The sequence below is a fragment of the Cervus canadensis genome, chromosome 13, assembly GCF_019320065.1.
Source record: "Cervus canadensis isolate Bull #8, Minnesota chromosome 13, ASM1932006v1, whole genome shotgun sequence".
In the NCBI taxonomy this organism is placed as follows: domain Eukaryota; kingdom Metazoa; phylum Chordata; class Mammalia; order Artiodactyla; family Cervidae; genus Cervus; species Cervus canadensis.
Window position 1 is genome coordinate 14138669 of NC_057398.1, and position 26501 is coordinate 14165169.

Consider the following 26501-nt stretch of genomic DNA (forward strand, 5'->3'; position numbering starts at 1 on the left):
ATGGTACTCTGGACCATTCTTTTAAGTATTGAAAAAAGTAGTGAAATAATTATTTGAAGGGCTTAATTTTCTCACAGAACCTGGTTTGAGAAAGGCTAATCTTGTGAGATATGTGACTTGACACCTGGGTGACTATAGAAAGAGATGTAACATAACAGTAGGAAAGATTACTTTTATGTGGCATTGTAGAAAGAGAAATATGGTTCTCATTTAGTTAACATTCTGATTATAATTTGATCAAGAAATCCAAACATAAATAATCTCAATTATTCCCCTCCACATATTATTATATCTCTTTTCTTAAATAATTAAAATATATTCATACAAATATATCAATATTTCATTTGAGTTTATAGGAGAATGATTATATTGTATATTGAAAGTAGAATAATTGGTTTTGTATATTAGCTTATAGCTGTTGGCATATTATTTGTGATTTAAAATCACAAAAATATTCTGAAGTCAAGCATGTTCAGGAAATAGAGTGACTCTTAGTCATCCATGCTAGCTAATGGAACGTAACCACACAGGTTAATTTTCTAACATTGAAACCATAATAAAATATGTGTTTAGTAACCAGCCTCTATAAACACAATGTAGTGTTTGATGAATAAAGGTTATTTTAGGATTTGGCGCAATCTTAGGGTAATTGTCCTTAATTAGGTATACAGATACATTGATGTGCTAGACAGTTAAAATTTTAAGCTGATAAACTTTAATTCACCAAATACTTAACGCGGAATGCTGCTCTTTTCCATAGACAGTGCTATTAGATCAATTTTGGGTGATTTTTTTGACATCTACTCAACTTATTTCATTATCATGAAACTCTTATAAAGGAAGGTTATTTTTTATGTTGTTCTTGATATTTATAATTATTTTCTATTTCACTGGAAATCTTTTTTTTTTAATTTTAGCTTCTGCTGCTAAACCACCTAAAGAAATTTTGAAAGAGGCAGACACAGATGTACAAGTTTGTCCTAACTATTCTGTACCTCAGAAAACAGATTCTTATTTTAATCCCAAAATGAAACTGAATCGGTAAGATAAATTTAAAAAAGGGTTATGGAATGCCTCAAGTGCTTCAATTCATTACAAATGTACCTTCTCTTAATCTTTTTGTTCTAGTATATTGAAATTTAAAAGTAGATATAGAATGAAAATCATTTATTTTAGCATTTTCTCAGAATGATTGTTTTATTTTTCTGCCAAACCAATTTTTTTCTTGAAGTAAAGTAGGTCTAACTTTATATAAAATTAAAGGAACAGACTGATGGGCCTGTGGCAAGTTTTATTTATAAAATCATTGTTCAAAGTAAATACTTGTTAAGAGAACCCAATTTGACTAATAGTTTAATTTCACAGGTTTTTAGTTCTTGTACTCTTTTAAGTAAGGAGTATGTTATTAGGTCTCTTTTCAAAGTAGTTTGCACAGTAAATAGGAACACTTTCTCACTGTTCTTAAAATAAAATCCTCGATGATGAAACCATGGTACAGTAAAATTATTTCAGATTATTATCCTTCTAGGCAGCTGATATTCTGTACACTGGCTGCTCTGGCTAAGGAGCGAAAACCTTTGGAATGTCTAGATGCCTTTGGAGCAACTGGTAAGTGATAAAGCTTTTTTTGGAACCTCACTTTATCAAATCTGTACAGTATCTTTTCTTTCCCTTTATGTTTTCCTTGTTGTTGTTTAGCCATTTTGAGAACTAAGGGTTTGTTTTTATCATGTGAACCTGAAGAGATTTTTTTTTCCCCAGTTTTATTGAGAAAGAATTGGCATACATTACTATATGGGTGTACAAGTTTAATTAAGATGTAGAGCATGATGGTTTGGTTTATATATACAATAGGTTCAGCTAACATCCATCATCTCATATAGATACATAAGAAGAAAAAAAAGTTTCTCCTTGTGATGAGAACTCTTAGAATTTATCCTCTACTTTCCTCTATACAAGTGTTACCTATATTTAATCATCATGTTGTACATTTCATCCCTAGTACTTATTTATCTTATAATTGGAAGTTTGTACATACTTGCTGGACTTGCTGTACAATATATTTTCTTAGGAAATGTATATGGATATCACATCAAGCAAAGTATTTTTATATAAAAAAATGCAAGGCAAATTTTTTATTGTGGAAAATTTTCAAATATATACAAAACTAGAGTGTATAATAAGTGAATTCCTTTATATCCATCACTCAGTCTTATATCTGTATTCCTGTGCACTTTCCCTCATAATTCATTGCCCTGTACTCTATCCCCTTTATTTTGAAGCATATCTATAAATAACAGATACGTCATTTCATCTGTAAATATTTCCATGGGATCTGTAAGATAGTGAAGTGAAAGTCACTCAGTTGTGTCCAACTCTTTGTGAGCCCATGGACTGAGTCCATGGGATTCTCCAGGCCAGAATACTAGAGTGGGTAGCCATTCTCTTTTCCAGGGGATCTTCCCAACCCAGGGGTAGAACCCAGGTCTCCCACATTGCGGGCAGATTCTTTACCAGCTGAGCCACAAGGGAAACCCAAGAATACTGGAATGGGTAACCTATCCCTTCTCCAGCAGATCTTCCTAACCCAGGAATCAAACTGGGGTCTCCTGCATTGCAGTCAGATTGTTTACCAACTGAGCTATGAGGGAAGCCTGTAAAAGATAAGGACTTTTCAAAATTAAAACCCATATACCATATCACACCTAAAAAATTAAAAATAATTCTTTAATGTCATCAAATGTTTTGATAGACTTAATTATTTCATAATTTTTAAAAAATTTAAGTCAGAATCCAAAGACTATATATTTCAGTTGTTTGATAGGTCTCAAGTCTCTTTTTAATCTATATTCCTTCTCATCATTTTGTGTGTGTGTGTGATAATTATTTGTTGATATAAGAGGTCATTTGTCCTGTAGAGTTTCCCACAGTAGATTTTTGCTGTTTGTATCATCGTGGTTCATATAACATATTCCTCTATTTCTGTAAATTGGTAGTTGGATGTTCAGGTTTGGTCAAATTCAGACAGGATTTTTTTTTTTTTTGCAAGAATACTTGTTTGCAGCAGTCAGTAAGCACTTGGTGTTTGGTTGGTGTGTGTGTGTGTGTGTGTGTGTGAGAGACGCAGTAAACACTGCCTGCTTATTAGGCAATGAGATATTATGGTGAAATTTTAAAGACTGAGAACATTTTTCCCAAAAGGACATAACAATATAGAAAAGATTGGAAAATGTAGAAAATTTCTAAAAAGCCACTTGTACCCTATCCAAGTTTTTCTTCTTAAAAGTTATAGGAGTGTATTCTTGGGAAGTTTGTACCAATAGGATGAAAGTGTGACTTAGCTCTGCTTAAGTTCCTCACCTCAGAGAGAAGTAGTGGTTGGAAGCATGGACGGTGGAGTCAGACTGACTGCATTCAAACCCCAGCTTTATAATGTGCCAGCTGTCTAACCACAGGAAATTATGCTTTAATTTGCTTATCTATCCAAAAGAAGGTACCTACCTTAAAATAATGTAAAGATTAAGGAAATTAATACATGTAAAGAAATTAGAACAGTATCTGGTATATAGCAAATGTAATAAAAGTATTCAGTATCATCATTATTGTATTATTACGACTACTACTATCATCATCATTAGTAATGTGTCAGTGTAGAAATGGTAAAAGTGATGAAGTAGCGATTTTAAGGTGATCACATCCTCTGAGTCGGTCAGATTTTAAATATGAATCATTTTTTTATTACTCCTTTTCCCACCACTATCTCCACACAATCCACTATGGATCTGTTCTAATTTTTCATTTATATTGTGACTCATACTGTTTTTCATTCCATATCCACCAATAGAGTGATTTTTAGCAGTTACATCTGTCTAATCTGTTTTGCATGCTGTTGCCAAACAGCCTTTCCTCTGAAACACTGAATTGATAATGTTACTCTTCAGTCAGAAAAGTCATGCATCTTAATTGCCTAGCATTCAGCTTCTCAGATTGCAATTTAATATCCTCTATAATCTGATCACAATCTACTTTTCCAGATTTATTTCCCACCATTTTCCCTCACACAATCTTCCCCCACCCTTGTGTTTTACATTCAGTAACATTTATTAAATGTCTATCCCAGGTGGTTTTAGTGGTAAAGAACCCACCTGCCAGTGCAAGAGATATAAGAGATGCAGGTTCAATTCCTGGGTTAGGAAGATCCCTTGGAGGAGAGCTTTGAACCCACTCCAGTATTCTTGCCTGGAAAATCCTGTGGACAGAGGAGCCTGGTGGGCTACAGTCCATAGGGTCTCATGGAGTCAGACATGACTGAAGTGACTTAACAGGCAGCAGCATACCTACACTGGATACTATATATATTTCATAACAGTGGAGTCATTTTATTTTCTTTTTTTCCCCCTCTAGTTTTGTTGAGATATAATCAACATGTATAACATTGCATATGTTTTAGGTATACAACATAATGATTAGCTATATGCATGTATTGTGAAATGATCAAAAAAGTTTAAATCCATCTCTTCACATAGTTATAGATATTTTCCCCTTTTTGATGAGATCTGCTCACTTAGTCAGTTTCAAATAAATAGTATTATTAACAATAATTTCCCTGCAGTACATTTTATCCCCAGAACATATTTCTGTTATAACGGCAAGTTTGTCCCCTTTGACTACATTCACTCAATTCTCCCATGCCTCTAGTCTCCTCTGGCAGCCTCAAATATGATCTCCATTTCTGTGATTTGGGTTGTTTTTTTTTAGATTCCATGTGTAATTTAAATCATACAGTATTTGTCTTTCTCTGACTTATTTCACTTAGTGCAATACTTCCAAGGTCCATCTGTGTTGTCTGAAGTGGCAAGACTGCCTTCTGTTTATGGCTGAATGGTATTCTGTTGGGTGTATATATACCCCATGTTCTTTATTCATTCATCCATCGATGTGTACTTCGTTTGTGCCCGTGTCTTGGCTCTTATAAATAATACTGCAATGAACTAATCCTCTTTTTTTACCTGAAACATTAAAATTATTGTTTAGGAAGATCTTTTCATCCCTCCTTTTTAATGTGCCTTTGTAAACTTAAATAAAACTCATAGCAGTCATTTTTCTTGTTTCCCCATCTCTAAAATGTAAATATTATAACTTATTTCACAAGCTTATCTTAAGAATAGGAAAATAAATGTAAAGACAATGGCACATAATAGATGTTAATTTTTTACATTAATGAGGCATATGTATGGAGGTGGTCAATACTTCAGTAAATCGGGGGTTTTCTACTCCGTATTGGCTAGGCTTGTGTCACCGTCTCCCATTTTGCAGTGAATGTCCCTTATGACTCAAATCCAATAGGGATAGAAAACCTGTGAGAGGGCCCTCTTGGTTTCGATTCCTGTTGATCATTTGCTTGCACATATAAAGTTGTTTTTCACTCACAGTGATGCTGTCGTGCAGTATTTGAAAAGCATTGGTCCAGGAACGTTGTTTTCATATTTTGGTGTATTAAAGCTTCAGCAGGATGAATTCCAGCTTCCCATCTTCCTTTCAAGTAGAGTAACCCCACTGTTACTCATATTGTATATTGGATTTCTCTGTAAGATTTTGTTTGAAAAAAAAGTATTCCATTGTAAGAAGAAAGGAAAAAAAATCCTATTAAACCCCCCAAAAAGAACATACATGGGTATTTTATTTTAACATGGATTATAGAACAGTTTTTTTAATAACTATTAATGGAAATCTGCAGGATACATTTTCTTGTGGTAAATCTTCTTAAGAGGCATTTTGGTGAGAAAGTAGAATAAGAATTACTTTTGAAAATACTAAGATTTTGAAACATTTATTTCTGTTATTTACAAAATTATATTCTTTATTTTTATTATACTGTTTTTACTCTTCGTAATTTAAAAACCCATTTTTCTCCCAATTTCTCCTAAGGGATAATGGGATTACAGTGGGCAAAACATCTCGGAAATGCAGTCAAGGTTACAATTAATGATTTGAATGAAAACTCTGTGACATTGATTCAGGAGAACTGCCATTTAAACAAATTGAAAGTGGTTGTAGACAGTAAGGAAAAGGAAGAAAGGGACGATATTCTGGAAGAAGGAGAGGAAAACCTTGGTAATATTAAGGTGACCAAAATGGATGCCAATGTACTAATGCATTTGAGATCTTTTGATTTCATGTAAGTGAAAAATTTTTTCTGTCACTTTCTAAACTGATTTGGATTTTAAGGGAGGCGGGGTAGAGAGGGGGCCATTAAAAATTAAGATAGTTTGTTATTGTTTATTTATTTAAATTAATACAATATTTTGGCATTGGCTTAAGGAATGCCTAAGAGCATTTTATAGCATTTGAAGTAAAATGCCTGGGGATGACAGCTTTTCTCTAAGCATGTTTTACTCTCATGTGTCTGAGATATCATATGATCCTTTCATTGCTTACTTTAAAAACATAATTATGTTTTTAAAATAGATTTATGAAGTACTTTTGAATCCATGGAACTTTATCATTAGAAATATGGCAATGGTATGATTTTGGATACTAGTATGATTTTAAATATGTCCATATTGTTTCTGATTTTAGACACCTAGATCCTTTTGGAACATCTGTGAACTATCTTGATTCTGCATTCAGAAATATAAGAAACCTTGGCATAGTATCAGTGACTTCTACAGATATCAGTTCTTTATATGCCAAGGCACAACACGTTGCCCGGCGTCACTACGGCTGTAATATTGTCCGAACTGAATATTACAAGGAGCTAGCTGCAAGAATTGTTGTAGCTGCAGTGGCAAGGTACCAAATGGCCAGCGGTGTCCTTTGTATGTCTGAGTGTATGATAGAAAGAAAGAACACTGCAAGAGTGCTCAGTTCATTCTTCAAAATATGCACAAAATACAGATTCTGTGTTTTGTATATGTGATCTTGATTTTCTTTTGAAATCTTACATTGTATGTTAGAATTTTATTTAAAAGCTTGTGTCTAAAAACGTTTACTCTCCACTTTAAAATGTTATTTAAATAAAGTAGAAAGAAAAAATGAAAGTTAATTTCAAATCATTTTGTTTCAACAAACATAGAGTAGATATAGGGTGATAGCACCACAAAAAAGGAAAGCAAAAATTGATCTTAGGTTTAGAAATTATCATTATTTAATGTCTATTTCATCTTATCTTCTTTATGTAGTTTGAAAGAAATGATGGCTTATAAATTTGATTCTGTGAAATGATCTCACTTGTAAAACAAAAAGTTCTGTTTCTCATCAGACTTTCTAAACAATTGAAGAAAGGAAGACTTTTGAGCACCCATTTTATGCATAAAGTTATGCTAGAGGAATAGTAATAATATAATCTCAATGAATTTTAAGATTACAGATCATTACAGCTAACTCTGTCATTAACCCCAGCACCAGTTTCACAGCATTTAGATTGAAAATTCTTACCTCAGCAAAAATACAGATTATTAGACTTCATAGACCTTTAGGATTATTCCTAAATAACTAAAACCTCTGATGTTCACTTGGTACATGCCAAGGACCTACTACTGTACATACTTTAAAATGTTTATAATGTAATAGCAAATTCAAAGCAGTACATACAGACTAAGTTAGTGTACAACTGTAGAGGGAAAACTGAGTACATAAATGGTGTATCAAGTAGAATTTAATACAAAAGTATATAAATGTAGTAATGGCAGGGACTTTGCTTATTCATTTTTTACTAGCTCTTCAGCAGCTAGCATACTTCCCTGCATATTTAGTACTCAGTAAGCATGCATTGTTTGGAACAAGCTTTTATTAAAAAAAAAAGTAGGTAAAAAGAAAGAAAGATGGTTGTGATGACAAGAAACAAAGGTGACATTAGAAGCCAAAGAATATTGAGAAGATATCATAAAGGAAAATGTGTAATTACTAAAAGCCTGCCAAGCATCCTATAATTTCTTGTGTTTCAGTTTGTGTAAAAGTTATAGTAAATATCTTTTATAGCCACTTTTTTTATATCTTTTAAAACCACTGCTACTAAGAGTTAAATTTTTCTTATTTTCCCATAACCCTTCCGTAGTGTATGACTGTCCAAGTTGATATGGTCAATATAATGCCAAACAAAGGAAAATGATAAGCTCCCAAAATAACATAAACATTTTTTTCCAGAGCTGCAGCCCGATGTAACAAAGGCATAGAAGTACTGTTTGCAGTGGCTTTGGAACATTTTGTGTTGGTTGTTGTGAGAGTTTTGAGGGGGCCAACTTCTGCAGATGAAACAGCCAAGAAGATTCAATACCTAATCCATTGTCAGTGGTGTGAAGAGAGAATTTTTCAGAAAGATGGTAATATGGTAGAAGGTAAATGCAAGTTTCTTTTGACTGAATATTGTGTTGAATTTATGTGTAAGCCTCCAATGAATAAGCCTTTATCACATCCCTAATTTATACATATTGTTGTCCTTTGATTTTAAAGATTACAGTGCTAACTTTATTTCCTATACTGGATTTCCTTTCATCAACAGACAAGACATTCGTGTGAGTTCATTAAAGTCATTTACTCATTATAATTTATGCTCTCTAGCCATGCCTTCTGTTGAAATGTCTAGAAATAACTTAGTTTCCACTGTCACTAATTTTAGGAACATTAAGTCCGATTACTTCTTTCTTTAGGATGTTTCAAATCATTAATTTTATAAAAATAATGGTCATGTTTCTGACTGAATATAAAAACCATCAGTTATAAAACTCATCCAGTAAATATTTATTGAGCCTCTACTATATGCCAGGCCTGGGGAATCAAGGGAAAAAGATGTGGCATGTGCCCTCATCAGGCTGTTTCTGTTTTGCTTTTCTGGGACATAGAAACAATTGCCCGTTGTTTTCTGTTAGCTTCTTAGCATTTTTGAAATGCGGATTTTTAAAAACTCTTTATATAGTAGAATTTAACCTTCGTGGTATGATACGATAGTTACAGATATTTTTTCTCATTTTGTCACTTGTGTTTGCATCTTTTTTTATTCTTTCATGCAGACATTTTCATTGTTTCTGTTGTAAAGTTAATCAGACGCTTAATAGATTCTGCATTTTGTCTGTAGTTGGAAAAAGCTTTCCAATCCTAAATTATTCAGAGAAGGTTATGTTTTGTTGACTAGGTCACCTCTTGTGCACTTATTTGAGAATACCATATCTATCTTATACTAAAAACCCACCTGGATTTGAATTTGTTTTTAGATTTTCTGTTCTGTTCCAGTGGTTGGATGTTCATGCATTCATTCACTTCTACTCCTTTTAGTGTTGTTTAATATCTGTTAAGGCAGTCACTTCTCAGAGCTCTATTTTCAGAGTGTTTCGTTATTGGATCCTTTTTTTGCTTAATGAAAGATAAATAAATAAACCAGTTGGTAGTTTATCTTGACCACATTGCATTGAGGAGGAGATGTGGTTTTGAAGCTTCCTAAGAGCCCACTATGCTTTTCCTCTGTCCAGGCGCTTCTGCTACAGTGTAGATTGATGGTAGGATGGGGCATCCTGTCATCACCCTTTGTTTGGGTTCTCTCTGGTGCTTTCTGATTTGTGCATGAAGCTGAGATGCCTATCATTTATTACCCAGTCAGCACTTTGCCTGTATCATTACAGTGCCTTCTGGCTTCTATTATTTCTGGTTAAAAGTTAGCCATTAGTTGTATTGTTTTTCCCTTGTACTTGATACTTAGTGTTTTCAGGATTCTTTTTGCAGCTTTCAGCAGTTTGGTTATAATATGTCTGAGTGGGTCTCTTTGTGTTTATCCTCTTTGGAATTCAGAGCTTCTTAGGGCCAGAGGTAACTGTTTTTTGTTTTTTGTTTTTAATCAAATTTGGGGCACTATTTTCTTCTCCAACCTAAACCTTTATCACTTCAAACTGGATACAGATATCTTCTGTAACCTGCTAATCATGGATTAAAGGAGTTGTGTAATCAGCTGTTTCAAGTACAGTTTTCTAACCAATCCCTTTAACAGTTGTCCTAGAGCTACTCCAGTAGCATTCATCTTTGCTTTTTAGGTTCATATAGCCCCTAGGCTATTTCTGCCTTTAATATCTATTCCCTCCAGTGTGGTTTTTTTCCAGTAGTACTCTCTCAGCTTATAAGCTTTCAGCAAGTACTGAATGATTGGAACATATGATGACGTATCTTCTTATTTTCTAGCAATATTTAGGAATTATTCACAAAAATATATTTTTCTGTCATTTCTAAAGATTTAGAATAAGAGAAGCCAACTCTAAATGCCCAGTCCACCATCCTAACCTTGGTTTAAATGCAACAGAGTCAGAAAGGTTATAGAATCCACTCTGGCTTTTTAAAATATGAATTTCATAAATATCTTTGATGAAACTTGTGAAAGTTTTGGTCCTCCTAGATAAATGGTACAGTGGTTTCTTATCTATTTTTTCCTAATTTAATTTTTTTTATGTAAGAAATAATATACATCTTATCATCAGTGTTTAAAAGGATATCACTAATGTGAGTTTCACCTCAATTAAAAAAAAAAACTCAGTGTTTCTTTTCACCTTGAACCCCAGTGTTACTGATGGTATTCCTACCTTTAAAATTATGAACCAGTTCTTTCTTACATGGAGATTTTTATCCTTTCATATCTCACCATGAGTGTTTTACAATATCAGTGAGTAACTGAACTCAGATACACTCTGCTCAAATTTGATCCTGAATCTGTAAAAACTTAACATCTTTCCTTCTCCTTTAGGAGTCCTTCATGTTGCTTTATGATTTTGGACTGTTACTACAGTGGGTTTTTTAAATTGTTTTAAAATTGAAGAATATTTGATTTACACTGTTAATTTCTGTTGTACAGCAAAGTGGCTCAGTTATACATGTATATACACTTTTCTTCATATTCTTTTCCATTGTGGTTTGTCCCAGGAGGCTTGATATAGGTCCTTGTGCTAAACAGTAGGACCTTGTTTTCTGTCCATTCTAAATGTAATAGTTTACATCTACTAACCCAAACTTCCAATTCATCCCTCTCCTGCCACAAGTCTCGATATCTGTGAGTCTGTTTCTGTTTTGTAGATAGGTTCATTCGTGCCATATTTTAGATTCCACATATAACTGGTATTATATGGAATTTGTCACTAGAGTGTTTCTTTAATCAAACATTTTAAAGGATTTTTGACTTAATAAATTACTATTAAGCAATATGAATTGTTTTCTGCATTGTTTGTAATCATATAGGACTTACAGAGTATAAATGAGTGTTTCTTTCCAAAAAGTCAGATCACTTAGAATTTTTTATGTTTATCAATTTGTAGTATATAATTTAAAAAGTCAAATAGTTCTGCATTTTGTTAATAAAGTAATGATATATGCTCCACTCCCTAAAGTAACCAGCTATTAATAAAAATCTCACAGCTCTTTCTGCTAATGTTTAAAGTCTTTAATGTTTGGTATCTTCCCTATTTCTAAGCTATATTGCCTATAACTTCCTTTCATGAAGACGACTATTCAGCATCTCAGACCAGCTCAGTCACATGCATGTACTTCTCTCCAGTGTTGGCTTAATCAATATTCAGTGTTCATATTTTTATAAATATAAAAACATTGTTTACAAGTTGTATTAGTTATCTATCTGTGTGTAACAAATTACCTCAAAACTTAGTGGCTTAAAACAGCGTTTATTTTCTCAGTTTCTCTTGAGTCAAGAATCTGGGCATAGCTCAGCTGGGTCCACTAGCTAAGGGTCGCTCACAAGGCTGCCGTCAAGGTGTTGGCTAGGGCTGCGATCATCAAGGCCTGACTGGGGGAAGGACCTGTTCACAAGCTCATTCACATGGTTATGACCTGGATGTAGGTTGTTAGACTGCAGACCTGAGCGCTTGTTGGCTGCTAAGAGGTGTTCTCAGCTCCTTGTCAAGTAGTCCTCCTCACAGAATAGCAGCTCACTTCATTGGAAAGAACCAGAGAGAGAAAGGGAGAGAGAAAAAGAGAATATTGCTGTATTCTAGTCACTAGAAATGAGTCTCCAGATCCAGTGATCTCGAGTGCAAGAGGTGGAGATTATAGAAGGGCATGAATACCAGGATACAGGGATCATTGCTGCCTTTCTTAGAAGGCTGCTCCACAGAGATGAACCAGTTACACTGCTGTAATAACTTTTTTACTGTTCAATTACCAAGTTAATTGTTACTATATATTTGTCACCTTTTGGGTGTGTATATACTTTTCACAATCCATAATACAGTTTCAGTGCTCCTGTGATTTTGGTTAAAAACAAATAACCTTTGGGTTTCATTTAATTCTGCTGGAGATAGTCCTCCTCCTCTAGTTTGGGTGGTTTGAAAAGCTGTTGCCTTAGGTCTTTTTAGACTCATAATGGAAATTTTCTTTGGCTTTCTCCTTGTGATGTACTTCCTATATCTTAAATCTTACGTATTTTTCACCTTTCCTTCTTTACTTTCTCCTTTTGAAGCTACACTTTTTCCCTTAGAAGGATTTCCTTAGAAGGATTGCATGGGCAAGTATAGAAGTCTAGGTTAGAAGTTGTTCTTCTTCAGAATGTTTAAGATGTTATTCCTTTGTCTTTTAGCCTTCAATATTGACAAGTCTGCTGCTGTTCTTATGAATAGTCCTTTATGTTTTTTCCTCTGAGTGCTCTTAAAATATCTCTTCTTAACCCACTATTCTAAAATAACTTCAGGATGTTTATGAATTCATCGTTTTTAATTCATTGTGCTGCAGTCTGTGAGCCCTTAAACTTGAGTTCTTCAGTTCTAATAAATTTTTTCTATTTTCTCTTTGATAATTTTTTCTCTCAAATTATTTCTCTCTTCCCAGAACTCAATTTTAGTTATATGATGGATCTTCTTGATTAATCCTCTAATTTTTTTACATCTCTATTTCTTTAGCAGTTCTTTATAAATTTCCTTGAGTTTCATTTTCCAACTTTCCTGCTTAAATTTGTCATACTTTGTTCATTTCCAAGAGTTATTTCATATTTTTATTGTTCCCCTTTTAATAGTATCCTATTCTTGTCTCAGAGATGTGAAATCTAATCTTACCTCTGTTATACTATTGATATAGTTGGGTATATTTAGGGGAGGATAGGTTTTTCATTTTGCTTATTTTTATATTGTTGCTATTATTTTGTTGTTTTAGTTATTCTTTCCTAACTGTTTCTGGTTTGCAATTCTGTTCTTGTCATAGTATATCTCAAATGTCTAGTAGTTTTCCATGCTGACAGTTATGTTGAAGTTCTTGGGGCAGGGCTTATAAACTGATAGGTTTTACTGTGTTGAGAAGGCAGCCTGCTTTTTTACTATAAGAACTCCCAAAAGATAGTCACTCACTCTGTATGTGTCTCTTCTCCTGGATTGGTAAGTACTTCTGCAGAGGAATCTTGCAGTCTTTTATCAACTTTCTAGGAACCATGTTGGGGAAGGAGACTGGAAGGTCTTGGCATTTGTGCAGACTTTTACTTAGTCCCTTTCTTTTCATATATCTCCTCACTCTTAACTGTGACTAGTGCCCCTGGTTCCAGATCCTCTGTGGTTCAGCCTGACCCAAGATTAACTTCCTCTTTTGGATGGAGAAGACACAGAAGCCTAACTGTTGATCTTAGAGAAGATCTACAAGTCTTAAAATTTTAAAATGAAGTCTGTTTTTTTGTTTTTTTTTGTTTTGCATTACCACCCTATTTCCATCTTCAGAGACAGTCAGTACTTTGAATTCTCAAGCCTTTTCAGGTCCCACAATGCCAGTGGGCTTGCTGTTTATTGGTAGCCTGTCTATCCATTTCAGGCTCGGGCTTTAGCTTTCTCTGACCTGCTAAATCCATTACCTCCTTGTGTATCTGCTTCCCATTTCTAAAATTTTACTGACATTTCTCATCATCTTGCTGTCTCTTCTCACATTTTATTTATCTTTGGGGTTTGAATTTTATTCCTTTGTTGTTCTCATCTTAATAATGCTTTAAGAAACAGAAGAGATTAAAATATGTGTTCAGTCCATTTCATTTAAAGTCTCTAAATAGTTTGAATTCCTCATCTGGAATTACCTTCGTGGCTTATTTACCAATGACATAGAAATAGTAGTTCTTTCTTTCTTCACACCATCATTTTTTTCTACTCTGTAACTTGAAATGATAACCCTGATCCCTGGAGATGCTGATGCTCATCAGGCACTAAGAAATCCTAGGCAAGGGTCTTCAAAAGAGACATAGGTTTATATGATGGGATCATTTTGCAAAATACATCAGGAAATAAACTGAAAAATATTTGTGTGCTGCCTGTGGTAAGTTGGTACAACTGACAGAACCATAAATATAAATCACCCTACTTTGGGTAATTCTGCCTGTAGTACATATAATTTAATTATTTAATGGTTTCAGGGAAGATGTCTTGAATGTGTTTGTATAACATTTGCGGAGCATCATTCTCAACAAAGCTAAGGTCAATGATAACCACACCTTCTTTTAAGGCTGAAAGGTAGACCTAGGAGCAAACAAAGAAGGAGGCCATTAAGTATAGATACAGCTGTGAATTATGCCACTTAATTGCATTGAATCACAGAGTGATATCAGATAGCAAGAGGCTCTAGGCCCATGCCCCTACTACCATAATCCTGAGTTCTGGATATATCTAGGACCCATTGATCAGATCAGGCCGTTCCAAGAAAATGAATGATCAACCCAGAAATGGCCTGGGGGAACTCAGTTGGAGAGAATCTGATTTAAAATGACTATTCTGAGTCTTAAGTGAACAGGAAAGTCCATGGTAGAATATCGTGCCATTTTGGAAACTGAGAATAGGTCTTGTACCTCCCCAGTCACCTTATGATTACATCAGAGCCCTCATTGCTCTTTAAACAGAATTAGTTTCTTCTAGCCTACATGTCTGGGACTGAATATGCATCAAGCCTAGGGAATAGAGTAATTCATTTTCTCATCCCAATTACAGAAGAATTAACTTATGGGAAATGTCTTTATTTTGATGAATGTTGGTTATATGGGTATGTACATTTGTTAAAGCTCATCAACCTTTTCACATAAAATGTATACATTTTACTGTATGTAAATTATACCCCAATCAGTTGATTTTAAAATATGGATAGCTTGTGAAATTTATAAGGCTTTCTCCTGCTGAAATTATTTCAGGTAGTATAGTGACTAAAAACTATGCCTCTAATTTTGACATAGATTTCTGTATCTTTCTTAAGCTTTAATCATCTGATCTACATAACTGAGATCTTAATACCTGCTTCAGAGAGTTTTAAGGATTAAATTTTTTTAATGCATATGAATGCACAATACCTGGCACATAGTAGATCCTCAGTATATTGTAGCTGCAAATTATTGTTTATATAACAATTACTACTGTTTACATTGTCATTTCTCCTTTGATTTCTTTTTATTACCTTTTCACAGAAAACCCATATAGACAGCTACCCTGTAATTGTCATGGAAGCATGCCTGGAAAGACAGCAATCGAACTTGGACCTCTATGGTATGTGCCTAAGCACAGTAATGTATTCAGAGTTTATGCATGTGTTGATCTGATTGCTGACTTTTGATTACTGTGGTAGAAGACAAAGAAATTTAGGTTCAATCTTTTAAAAAATATAGGCAAATAAATACAATTCTTTTCCCCAATGAACCTGAGGTGTTTTCTTTGCACATTTTTCTATACCATTATTCTTCCAAGTTTGTGACAGAGCTAAGATGCAGTCAGATCAAAGAGAAGCCAAACTAATCTGCAAACTAAATAATTCATTCCTGCATAGTAAGGATGAGGCTTTTTTCAGCTGATAATTATAGAACCTAGGGTATGATCTTGAAATGATCACTATAACTTTTTATAGACCAGTCAACTAATGTAAAAGTTCTTTGAGGAATTAATTTTAAGGAAGAATGGCATGTTAAAGTAAATGTCTGCTTTTGTATTAGGTAAAGCTGTTTATATGTGACACAGCTGCAAATATTTAATGTTGTGTGTGCTTTTTGCATCCTTGGTAACTAGTTATTGTGTTTTTCATGTTTGAAAGTTGAATTGCTTTTACTCTCAATCCTTCCCATAAGCTGTTTGTTACTAGAGATTCTTGGAGAAATTTGAGATTGCTAATAGCATTGTAATAAGAATCATTGCAAACTTCAGCCTCGTTACTTTATAAGGCCAAGGTTTAGTCATTACTAAGTCTAAAAATTAACTTAATAGTAAACATATTTGTGCTGATGCCCATTATTTTATCTTCAGGTAAATACTTTTAGATTAAGAATGACCTGGCCAGCCTTACCTTCTAGTACTCTCAATCACCAGCAGTATGTTGACCCTACTCACTCTTGGAACTGGGAAAGTTAAGAGTAACAGTTAAGAGTAACAGCTAGATCCAGAAAGATCTCCTAGCCCACCTCCTCCCTTATTTTACCAGATGAGAAAATGATGGCACAGTGTATTTAAGTGTTGGATGAAACTGATCCCTCAGGATTTAGTTAGTCGCACACAGAGAGCCAGAACTCATTTTTTTTTTTGACCTTCAAGACTGAGTTCTAAACAAAGAACTTAAGGTTTTCTCACTTAAAGCCATTGTTCATGTCTTTAAGCTCATCCAGAGTCTCTTCTCCTTTCCCTTCCTCTAGTTGAAATTCTGCATCCTTTTTGAAGTGTCACTCCTTAGTGCTTAAATCCAAAATAATCTTTGAATTGTCTTTTAGTAAATCTTACATTGGTCACTCTTTTGACACTTAAAATCACATATCCTTTCATATATATTTGCTAACCCTAGTAATAACAGCTACTGTTCCTTGAGGATATACCTTGTACTAGGGATTGTAGGTGTATTATCTCATTTAATTCCCATAAGTCTGTGAGATGTTTTATTTTCCATGTTATGATAAGGAATGTGAGACTCAAAATAGTAGTTACTCAAGATTACATAGCTAATAAGTGGTGGAAAGGTTTGTCTGACCTGGAATTCATATTCTGTCCATTATACTTGTGATTCTCAAATTAAATGGGAAACATATCAGACTAAGCCCTGGGCCACTTTTTAACTACATCACCACCAGCACATGTAATTCTTATGGATGTCACCCTGCCCCACCATATATGCCCTGGAACTAAGGATTACTGTTACTGATAGGAATATGCATTGTGAAAACTTCTGCATTATTGTGTCCCATTCTAGATTCTGTCTACATTTATAGGCTTTCATAGGGTAAACAGTGAATTTTATACTTCACTATATTTTACACCTCTGTACGACAGGACTGTACACCTTGTGAGGGCTCAATAAGTTGACCTACTGTGAATAAAATTTCCTTTACTAATCCCACTAGCTTAGAGAACTGACATGATAAAATGGGCAAATTATCTTGGTGGTTGTTTAATTATGAAGACTTATTAAAGAAAACACTTCTTGAATCTAATTCTGTATTCTTTTTTCAGGTCAAGTTCCCTTTTCAATACTGGATTCCTCAAAAGAATGCTATCTGAATCTTTTCACCATGGTTTAGATGACATTCAGACCCTAATAAAGACATTAATCTTTGAGTCAGAGTGTACTCCTCAAAGTCAGTTTTCAGTTCATGCACCTTCAAATCTCAACAAGCAAGGTGACCTAACTGAACACTAATTTACTATGTTACAAATTGTTTATCAAAAATACTCCATCTTTATATTTGATGTTTTAATTAAAAGCACTTTAAGTAGTATGCTTTAAGTAAATTCTCTAATGAGTCTCATCAGTAATCCAGTTAGCTTTTTTTAATTGCATTGTCTTCAAGTTTATATTAGGGGCCTGAAAGGAATGATTTTGTTTTATAGATGTATTTTTTAAACTTTAGTAGATTGAAAGAACTAAAAGTCTGTTCTGATTTTACTGCCCTGTATCTGCTTTCTGGAAAGAGAAACTGTAGGTTATTCTGAGAACAGTGTGGCCAAATTTTGTAATATCCATTGAGACATGGAAGCTAGGTTTACACTTACCACTCAGCAAAGTTAAGTATTTTTCCTTTGTTTTCTCTTTAGTATAAACAGGCTTTTGTAGTTTTACCTGGCTACTGATAGAAGGATGGGCCTGTTAGGTGTCTTAGAGGGTCAAAAAATGAATTCCTGGAACCTGTGTTGGTCACAGAATCTCATATAGTCATAAAAGCAGTGCATAGATTTAGTAAGCTTTGATGTAAACTTCAAATTGTTGCTTAATATCATCCTATAAAATATTTTGTTTCCATTTGTTCTAATTTTAGAAGAATGTGGTGTATTTATTAAAACTACAGATGATACAACAGATAATTACAGTGCACAAGGTATGTGTGTGTGTGTGTATAAATGCATCCGTGTAAAAGAGCATATAGCAGAAGGATAATTGGAAGAGAAGAGATTGCTTTGGTAGCCTACTTCAAAATTCATTTTCATCTTATTATACCAGCAACCAAATTACAGTAAACCTTATTTGGCATTTGCATAGTTCAAAACTTCTATTAACATGTACTTTGTTCGCATCTGTGGTATATGGTGATCCCCTTGCAAGAGCTATACAAGATGTTAAAAGAAATTTCTTTACCAGAAGACCCTATACTCTGGCCATAAGAATTTTATTACATAGCTTTTCTTATAATTTGAGATGTATACATACTTTAAAATATACTTGTATTAGGCATTGTAAATTCATATCAAAGAATGTTAAGATTTGTAATGGCGATGCTTAATGTCTAAGGTCTTTAGAAGGCAACATTTAGATTCTAAATCTGTTTTTGTATACGGGCAAAAACAATGTTGAGATTGAAAGAACCAAGGACTATAGTTACAAGCTGTAATTTTGTATTAGTTGCTCAACATTTTAGTGTTGATCTTCAAAGAGAAGAAAATTTCAACTCCTGCTAATAGCTTATGGTTAATAACTACATACTGTTCCCAACAGTCATATTCATTTAGCATCTTCAGTTAATTTGTTAGGATTCAAATCACTTAAAAATGATTTATTCTCCTTAATTTCTCTGTTGGAGGGAAGAGAAAGGCATTCCAGTATACTGTAAAATACATTAAATTTAAGAGTATCATTCTACTTTTATTTTCATTTATTTTTATTAGTTGGAGGCTAATTACTTTACAATATTGTAGTGATTTTTGCCATACATTGACATGAATCAGCCATGGATTTACATGTTTGTGTCCTTTTGTTACATAACCTCAGCCAGGCCCCCACCTTTGACTTGTCATAAAACCTTTTTAGAATAAGGTAAAAACTAAGTTTTGAAGATATTTAAAATCTCTGAGCCTTTCTCATGTATAAATTATGGGAATTAGACTAATCTCTATGGGTTCTTTTATAGCTCTAAAATTATGATTGTCCTAAACTAGTAGAACATATAAAATCTTACATGATAGAAAATATCAGGCAAAAGAAATCTATGTACTGCTGATGATAGCAATTAGAAGGTACTGGATTTTTAGTCTCAGCCTTTCCTAACTCTTGGGGTACATATGCCTTTTTAGATTTAATGTGACAGTATAATTAGGTTTTAAGTATCTGATTTAATGGGGGAGCCATGAGTCAATACTTCAACAATATTTATCTTTGAATGCAGTTTATCATTCATTTTCATGCATCAAATTTGTCTTCTGAATACTTTTGCTTAAGTGAATGTTCATGAAAATTTTAAATTTGGCCATAATAACATCCATGTAGAAATAAAGAGTTGAACATTCAGAAAAAAATCTCCATATGGTAACTTGGATATCTTAGTTGTCTTCTTTTTGTGATTTTTGGACGCATATACTGCTAGAAACTTACTTGCTAGCTTCCTTTCACTGAAAATGTAAAGGCTAAGTACTGTGGTAAGAAGCAGGCAGAGATCACACAGTGTACTCATAATTCCTGTATCCAAGCCCCTGAGACTGACTTTGTTTTGTGTTCATTGAAGACCTACTGTATATCAAACACAGTTGCCCCTTGAACAGCCCCGGGATTAATCCATGTGTAACTTAAAGTCAATCCACAGATTCAACTAACTGTGAACCATGTGTTACTATAGTTTCTTCCTGTTGAAAAATATCCATGTTGAAGTAGACCCACACAATTCAAACCCGCATTGTTCACAAGGGTCAATTCTTGTGAACCCAAGTATAGAAATAGTATAGAATACAAGTACAGAAATAAAGGACCTTGTTCTCCAGGAACTTACAATATGATTTGGGGAGAAAGGATTTATACACATTATTAAAGACCTAAATACATGAAACAAGAAAACATATAATGACAGAACTTAATCAGACTTTGAGTAGTGTTGTATTGAAAGCAGTGAAATCTGTGGAACGACTGGTCCAGATTTCAAAAATGGCTTTCTACAGAAGATGGAGGTAGGGTTGAGGCTTAAAACTGAAGAAGGTAGAAAAGTTCTGATTCAGCAAACAGTTAAACAGTAAAATTACATGAATAAAGGATAGTGAAAATATAAATATTACAATAAGAGCTATGTTATTGTAAGAATTAAGATTGGATAGGTCGAAGTGTTGTGTCAAAGGATTTAGACTTGAAGACAATATGTTAGTATTTGGCTTGTAATTTTTAAGAGAATGCTAACTTTCTGTGTTTATATCTGTACGTTTCAGGAAAGAGAAAAAGTAATGAAACAACTGCAAATTTAGTCAAGAGGCAAAAAACTGATGTCAATACTGAACATCCTCCCTTTTATTACAACATCCACAGACACAGCATTAAAGGAATGAATATGCCAAAGTAAGAGACAGTGAATGACAAAGTGTATGTATTTAATATTTTAATGACATTATGATTTAAAACAAGAACCTCATTTTTTTTTTTTTTTTTTGCCTTTCTTTGTTGCAGGTTAAAAAAGTTTTTGTGCTATCTTTCTCAAGCAGGCTTTCGAGTAAGCCGAACTCATTTTGACCCAATGGGAGTTCGTACAGATGCACCTCTAATGCAGTTTAAATCCATCCTTTTAAAGTACAGCACCCCCACTTACACTGGAGGACAGTCAGAGGGCCATGTCCAACCAGCATCCGAAGATACAGTAGCTGACAGGGTTGAAATGTCAGTGAAGGACAAAGCAGAAGCAGGTGGTTGCAGAAGATGGTAAATGTAAAGGAAGGTTACTCAGATATCTGTGTTGGTGGCCCTATAGTTCTCTATAACAACTGTAGTGCTTTTTCTATTTTAATTCAGTTGTGTAAAAAATACAAAACAGTGCTCTTTTCATTCAAAAAACTAGCAGTTTCTAATTTAGCTGGTTTGGGAGCTATGCTTTCCAAGTTTTTCTTATTTTAAAGAAAACTTAAATTTTAATGAAAACATTTCATATGAAGCCAAGTTTGTGACTGAGATCACCCTACTGTTTAATAACTCAGAAAATTTTTACATGCAGAGTGTTTGGAATTTTATATGTTATGAAAATAACACATTACTTAATCTCAGCTCTATTTAAAGTGATTCATGATGTTTATCTTTTCTGTTTGTATTGTGTAAGATGAATCCAGAATCCTTTTATTAAAGTGACCCTAAACAGGAGGAATAGTGCCCTTTCTGATTACTAATGTATTATTTCACAAATACAAGCTAAAATATATTCCCAATTTCAGGAAATCTTATCTCTCCAACTAAATACTTACCGGAGACAGACATACATTTTCTTCTAAGTTTAAAGTCCGAATGATTACACTTTAGAGTAAGATTTTGTTAAATTGAGACTACTGTTCTAACTGTTTACAAGCACGAAATTCTGAGGAGAGATTTTGTTATGAATTAAACAAACTGGGTGATCTCAAGTGCCTCAGTTAATGCACGTACAATATTCATTCGCTTGGTTATGCTACCTCTCAGGAGTAAAACTTGTCACCTTATGAATTTATGAAGTGAGGATTTTCTTGCTTTTTGGGGTGGGTTTTTTTGGTTGTTGTTTTGCTTGTTTTTTTGATTTGTGTATGTGCTAATTTTTTGTACAAGTAGCCCAGGCTAACATGACTACGAAAATTAGTTGGAAAAAAAAATCTTGTTTCCATTAATAAATATAGTTCTTGCTTCATCTAAGAGTTTGTATGAAAAGGTATACCAAAAATTTAGATTTCTGTCTCAAGAATTTAATACACATTTATCTAAGTGTTTCTTAGAAAAAGTAACTTTTTTACAAGCATTAAGCTTGGGAAATGGAGGAAGACAAATGACTGAAAGGTTTAAATATATCATGTAAAAAAAAACCGCTCCCATGACATACACAGAAATTTAGGGAGTTGGGGTTGCATCACCATAGAGTATTAATTTAGAATAAAAGAAAAACTCGTTATTACAGCATAATCCCAGAAGGATGCTTTTTCTTGTCTCGAATTAATGTCTGAGTGACTTTCACTTTCTAAAAGAATAAACATGAAGATGTAAAATATAACAAGAAATACCAAGTAGAGGAAAAGGTAGTAAAAACATAGGTGCTTTAGAATGTGTTTGAACCTAAAGGACTATCCATTTAAAACAAATCAATACAGAACCATGGAACCCCACGGTAACCACAAAACACAACAGGTAACACAACAACAAGGACAGACCACAAGTACACCACAAAGGAGAATCATCAAACCACAATGGAAGAAACAAGAAAAGGGACAGGGAAGAACCACAAAGTAAGACAAAAACAAGTAATAAAGTGGCAGTAAGTACATACCTATCAGTAATTAATGTCAACAGATTCTCAAGATGGAAGATTAGGTTTTTAAGATCTTTGTAAATATAAACATCAATAGCTGTAATTTCACCATGACAAGGCAGTGATCCCTGAAGGGTGATGATATATCACTGTAATGTCAGAAAGCAAAGAGGAACTAAAGAACCTCTTGATAAGGGTGAAGGAGGAGAGTGAAAAAGCTGGCTTAATACTCAATATTTAAAAAAACTAAGATCATGGCATTCAGTCCTATCACTTCATGGCAAATAGAAGGGAAAAGGTGAAAGCAGTGACAGATTTCCTCTTAGGCTCTAAAATCATTGCAGATGGTAACTGAAACCATGAAATTAGAGATGATTGCTTCTTGGCAGAAAAGCTAGGACAAACCTAGACAGTGTGTTACAAAACAAAGGCATCACTTTGCCGACAAAGATCCGTGTAGTCAAGGCTATGCGGTCTTTCCAGCAGTCATGTACAGATGTGAGAGCTGGACCATAAGGCAGGCAGAGATGGAAGAATTAATGCTTTCAAACTGCGGTGCTGGAGAAGGCTCTTGAGAATCCCTTGGACAGCAAGGAGCTCAAACCAGTCAATCTTAAAAGGAAATCAACCCTGAGCAGTGATCAAACCTGAGCCCCCTGCATTGGGAACGTGGAGTCTTAGCCACTGGACAATCGAAAAGTCCCTACCACCCTTTATGTTTCATTTTACGTAGTTAACTTTACCAGTGCTAATTTTTGTGTGGATTCAACTTACTATCTAACGTCCTTTCATTTCTGCATGAAGGAGTCTTCAGTATTTCCTGTAAGGTAGGCAGGTCTGCTACTGACAAATTTGCTCTGTGCATCTTAATTTCTTTCATTTTTGAGGAGTAATTTTGCTGCATATAGAATTCTAGGTTGAGTTTTTCTTGCAGAGCCTCTGGGCCTCCATGACTTCCTATGAGAAGCAAGCTGTTAATCTTATTAAAGATTCCTCACATGTGACCACTTTTCTCTTGCTGTTTCTCAAAGCCTGTCTTATTTAGCACTAGTTTGGCTTCTCAGATGTGCATATTCTTTTTTGGAAAATCCTGAAGTTTGAGGCAATTATTTCTCCAAATATACTGTAACCTCTTCTCTCCTTCTAGGACCCCCATTATGCTATTACACTTGATAGTGTCCCACACATCTCTGCAGTTTTTCCCCTTCATTCCTTTAAGTTTTATTTCATATTGCAATATAGCTGATTTACAATACTGTGTTTCTATTTCTTTTTTTCTGATTAGGCTACTCTCAAGTGATAACCTCTCGTTCAAATTTGTTGAATATTTCTAGCAGTTCAAATCTGCTTTTGAGGGACTCTATTGAATTTATTTCACCTGTTATAGTTTTCCAATCCAGGATTTCTATTTGCTTCTTTTATCATAATTTCTCTTTATTGTTATTCTCTATTTGGAGAAAGATTATTCTCAAATCTAGCTTTTAAGACATGGTTTCTTCTAGTTCTCCAAACAAGCTTTTAAAGGCTAACAAAATTTTTGCTTAATAAGTTCAACACCTGGGCTTTGTCCCAGACACTTTCTTTGCAAGTCTTGTAAATTTTTGTTGAGAACTAAACATTTAAAATAATATAACATGCCAACTCTGAACACAGAATCCCTTCCCCTCCTCAGGTGTAGCTGTGTTAGAACTTCTTGGACTGATTCTGTAAAGTCTGCAATTTTTTTGCTGTGTGTGACCATCATATTCTGTTTTGCTAGCTTAAATGTGAGTGATATTTGCTCAGTCGTGTCCAACTCTTTGCGACCCCAAGGACAAAGAGCGTCCTTTTTGCCAGGCTCCTCTGTTCATGAAATTCTCCAGGCAAGAAAACTGGAGTGGTTGCCATTTCCTTCTCCATTTTGTTAGCTTAGAGGTTAGCTAATGATTGGACAGAAATGTCCTTTAATGCCTTTAAACAGTTAACTCCTAATCTTGAAGAAGTGCTCTTTGAAACTGTTGGGCTATGCCTTCAACACTTCAACATGCAGTTTACAACTCTGCCTTAGCTTTCACTTCCTACTTACAGAGCCTCAAGTTCTGTCACAGGTTAGATTAATGCCTTCATTTTTCTTTTGGGTATGCATACATCTTATACATGCAGCCTTCTAGATTCCCAGGAATATGCTGGAACTTTTCAAAGCCCTCTACAGACATGACATTTTTGTTTTGTTTTGTTTTTTTGGTCAGCATCTGTTTAGCCTCAGCTGTTATCACAGCCTCAAGCAGCTTCTATGGTAAACAGACTAAAGATAGAGATGTTTGCACAGAGTGAGTAGAGTGAGGTCAAATAAAGACAAAACTCAAGAACACAGCTTTTCAGTGAGCTACCGGACAGGTCAAATAGTGACAGTTCTCTAGAGTGGGCTTTCTGTGGAGCTTCAAGTTCCCTCCAGTGGCTACTAGGCTGCTGGTTTTAACAGTGGGCACGGTTGCGAGGCTGCTCCTTTTCAAGGCTGACCTGGAACTGAGGAAAGATGGTCAGGGAAATTTAAAATGTTACAAACCATGTTGTTACAGTTTCTGTCAAATAAATGCTTTTTAGACAACTGGAAGCTTTTAGTTATTTTTTTAGAGTTCTGACAAAGTTGATTTTGACAACTTTTAGTGTTTTTATGGAACTTTCATTGTTTTTATGGAATAACAGATTTTCAGAGGTCCTTCCTTACTCCATTAATTCAGAAAAGTTGTCAAAGAAGCCATTTTTATAGTTACAACAATGGAACACTTAATTACTTTTCCTTTCTATTATGTTTCTAAGACTTAGTAAACCAAATATTTCTAAGTAGAAATGTGATGGGAATTTAAAAGAGATCTTTCCTCATTTGGCATTTCAATTATTTCATGTTTAGTTCTCCAAGTTAAGAGTCCTAAGACTCAATTTTCTCAAAGGTACAAGTGAAATATTGTCCTTCCCAGTGTTCAGAAGATTTAAAATGATAATGTAAAACTAATTACAAAGGTATAATAATCAAAACAGAGTGGTACTGGCAAAAGAAAAGTCATACAGACCAATGGAATACAAGCCCATAAATAAACCATGATATATATATGGTCAACTGATTTTCATTAACTGAAAATTAGGCTGCCAAGACAATTCAGTGGAGAAAGGGCAATCTTTTCAACAAATGGTGCTGGGGAAACTTCATATCCAAATGCAAACAAAGCTGATTTCTTATCTTTTGCCATATACAAAACTCAAGTTGGAAAAAAAGACCTAAACTCTTGGAGGAAAATCTTTATAATATTAGATTTGGAAATGCATTCTTGGACATGACACCAGAAGCACAGGCAACAAATAGAAAAATTGGAACTTATCAAAATTAAAAACTTTTGTATATCACAGGACACTTCTGAAAGAGTGAAAAGCCAGCCCGTAGAATGGGAGAAATATATGATTAAATCATATATCAGATGACAGATTAATATCCAGAATATATTAAGAACTTCTATAACACACACAAACAATCCAATTAAAAATGGTCAAAAGACTTAAATGGGTATTTCTCCACAGAAGATATACAAATGGCCAGTAAGCACATGAAAGTATGCTTAGCATCACAAGCCATTAGGGAAATGCAACTCAGAATCACAATTAAATAACACTGTATACCCATAAGTACAGCTACTGAAAACAAAAACAATAAGTGTTAGTGAAGAAGTGGAGAGAGTGGAATCCTGTATTACTGATGGGATTGTAAAATGGTGCAGCCATTGTGGAAAAGTCTGAAGTTCCTCAAAAAATTAAATATAGAATTAACATGTGATTCAGCAACTTCACTCCTAAGTGTATATCCAAAAGAATTTAAAGAACTCAAAACAGATACTTGTACAAAAATGGT

The 26501-nt window shown here is 34.2% G+C and overlaps 1 protein-coding gene across 2 annotated transcripts in view; it reads left to right on the top strand.

Annotated features, from left to right (window-relative positions):
- Positions 1–22009, top strand: part of TRMT1L (tRNA methyltransferase 1 like) — a 34546-nt gene extending 12537 nt beyond the window's left edge. For both annotated transcript variants that reach the window (XM_043485154.1, XM_043485153.1), the window contains exons 6-15: positions 918–1041; positions 1529–1608; positions 5929–6178; positions 6580–6792; positions 8146–8336; positions 15395–15473; positions 17412–17578; positions 18215–18274; positions 20580–20706; positions 20815–22009. In XM_043485154.1, the coding sequence (XP_043341089.1) occupies positions 918–1041; positions 1529–1608; positions 5929–6178; positions 6580–6792; positions 8146–8336; positions 15395–15473; positions 17412–17578; positions 18215–18274; positions 20580–20706; positions 20815–21067 (1544 nt within the window). In that variant the 3' untranslated portion in view covers positions 21068–22009. The remainder of the gene's footprint in view (positions 1–917; positions 1042–1528; positions 1609–5928; positions 6179–6579; positions 6793–8145; positions 8337–15394; positions 15474–17411; positions 17579–18214; positions 18275–20579; positions 20707–20814) is intronic.
- Positions 22010–26501: the final 4492 nt, after the last annotated feature.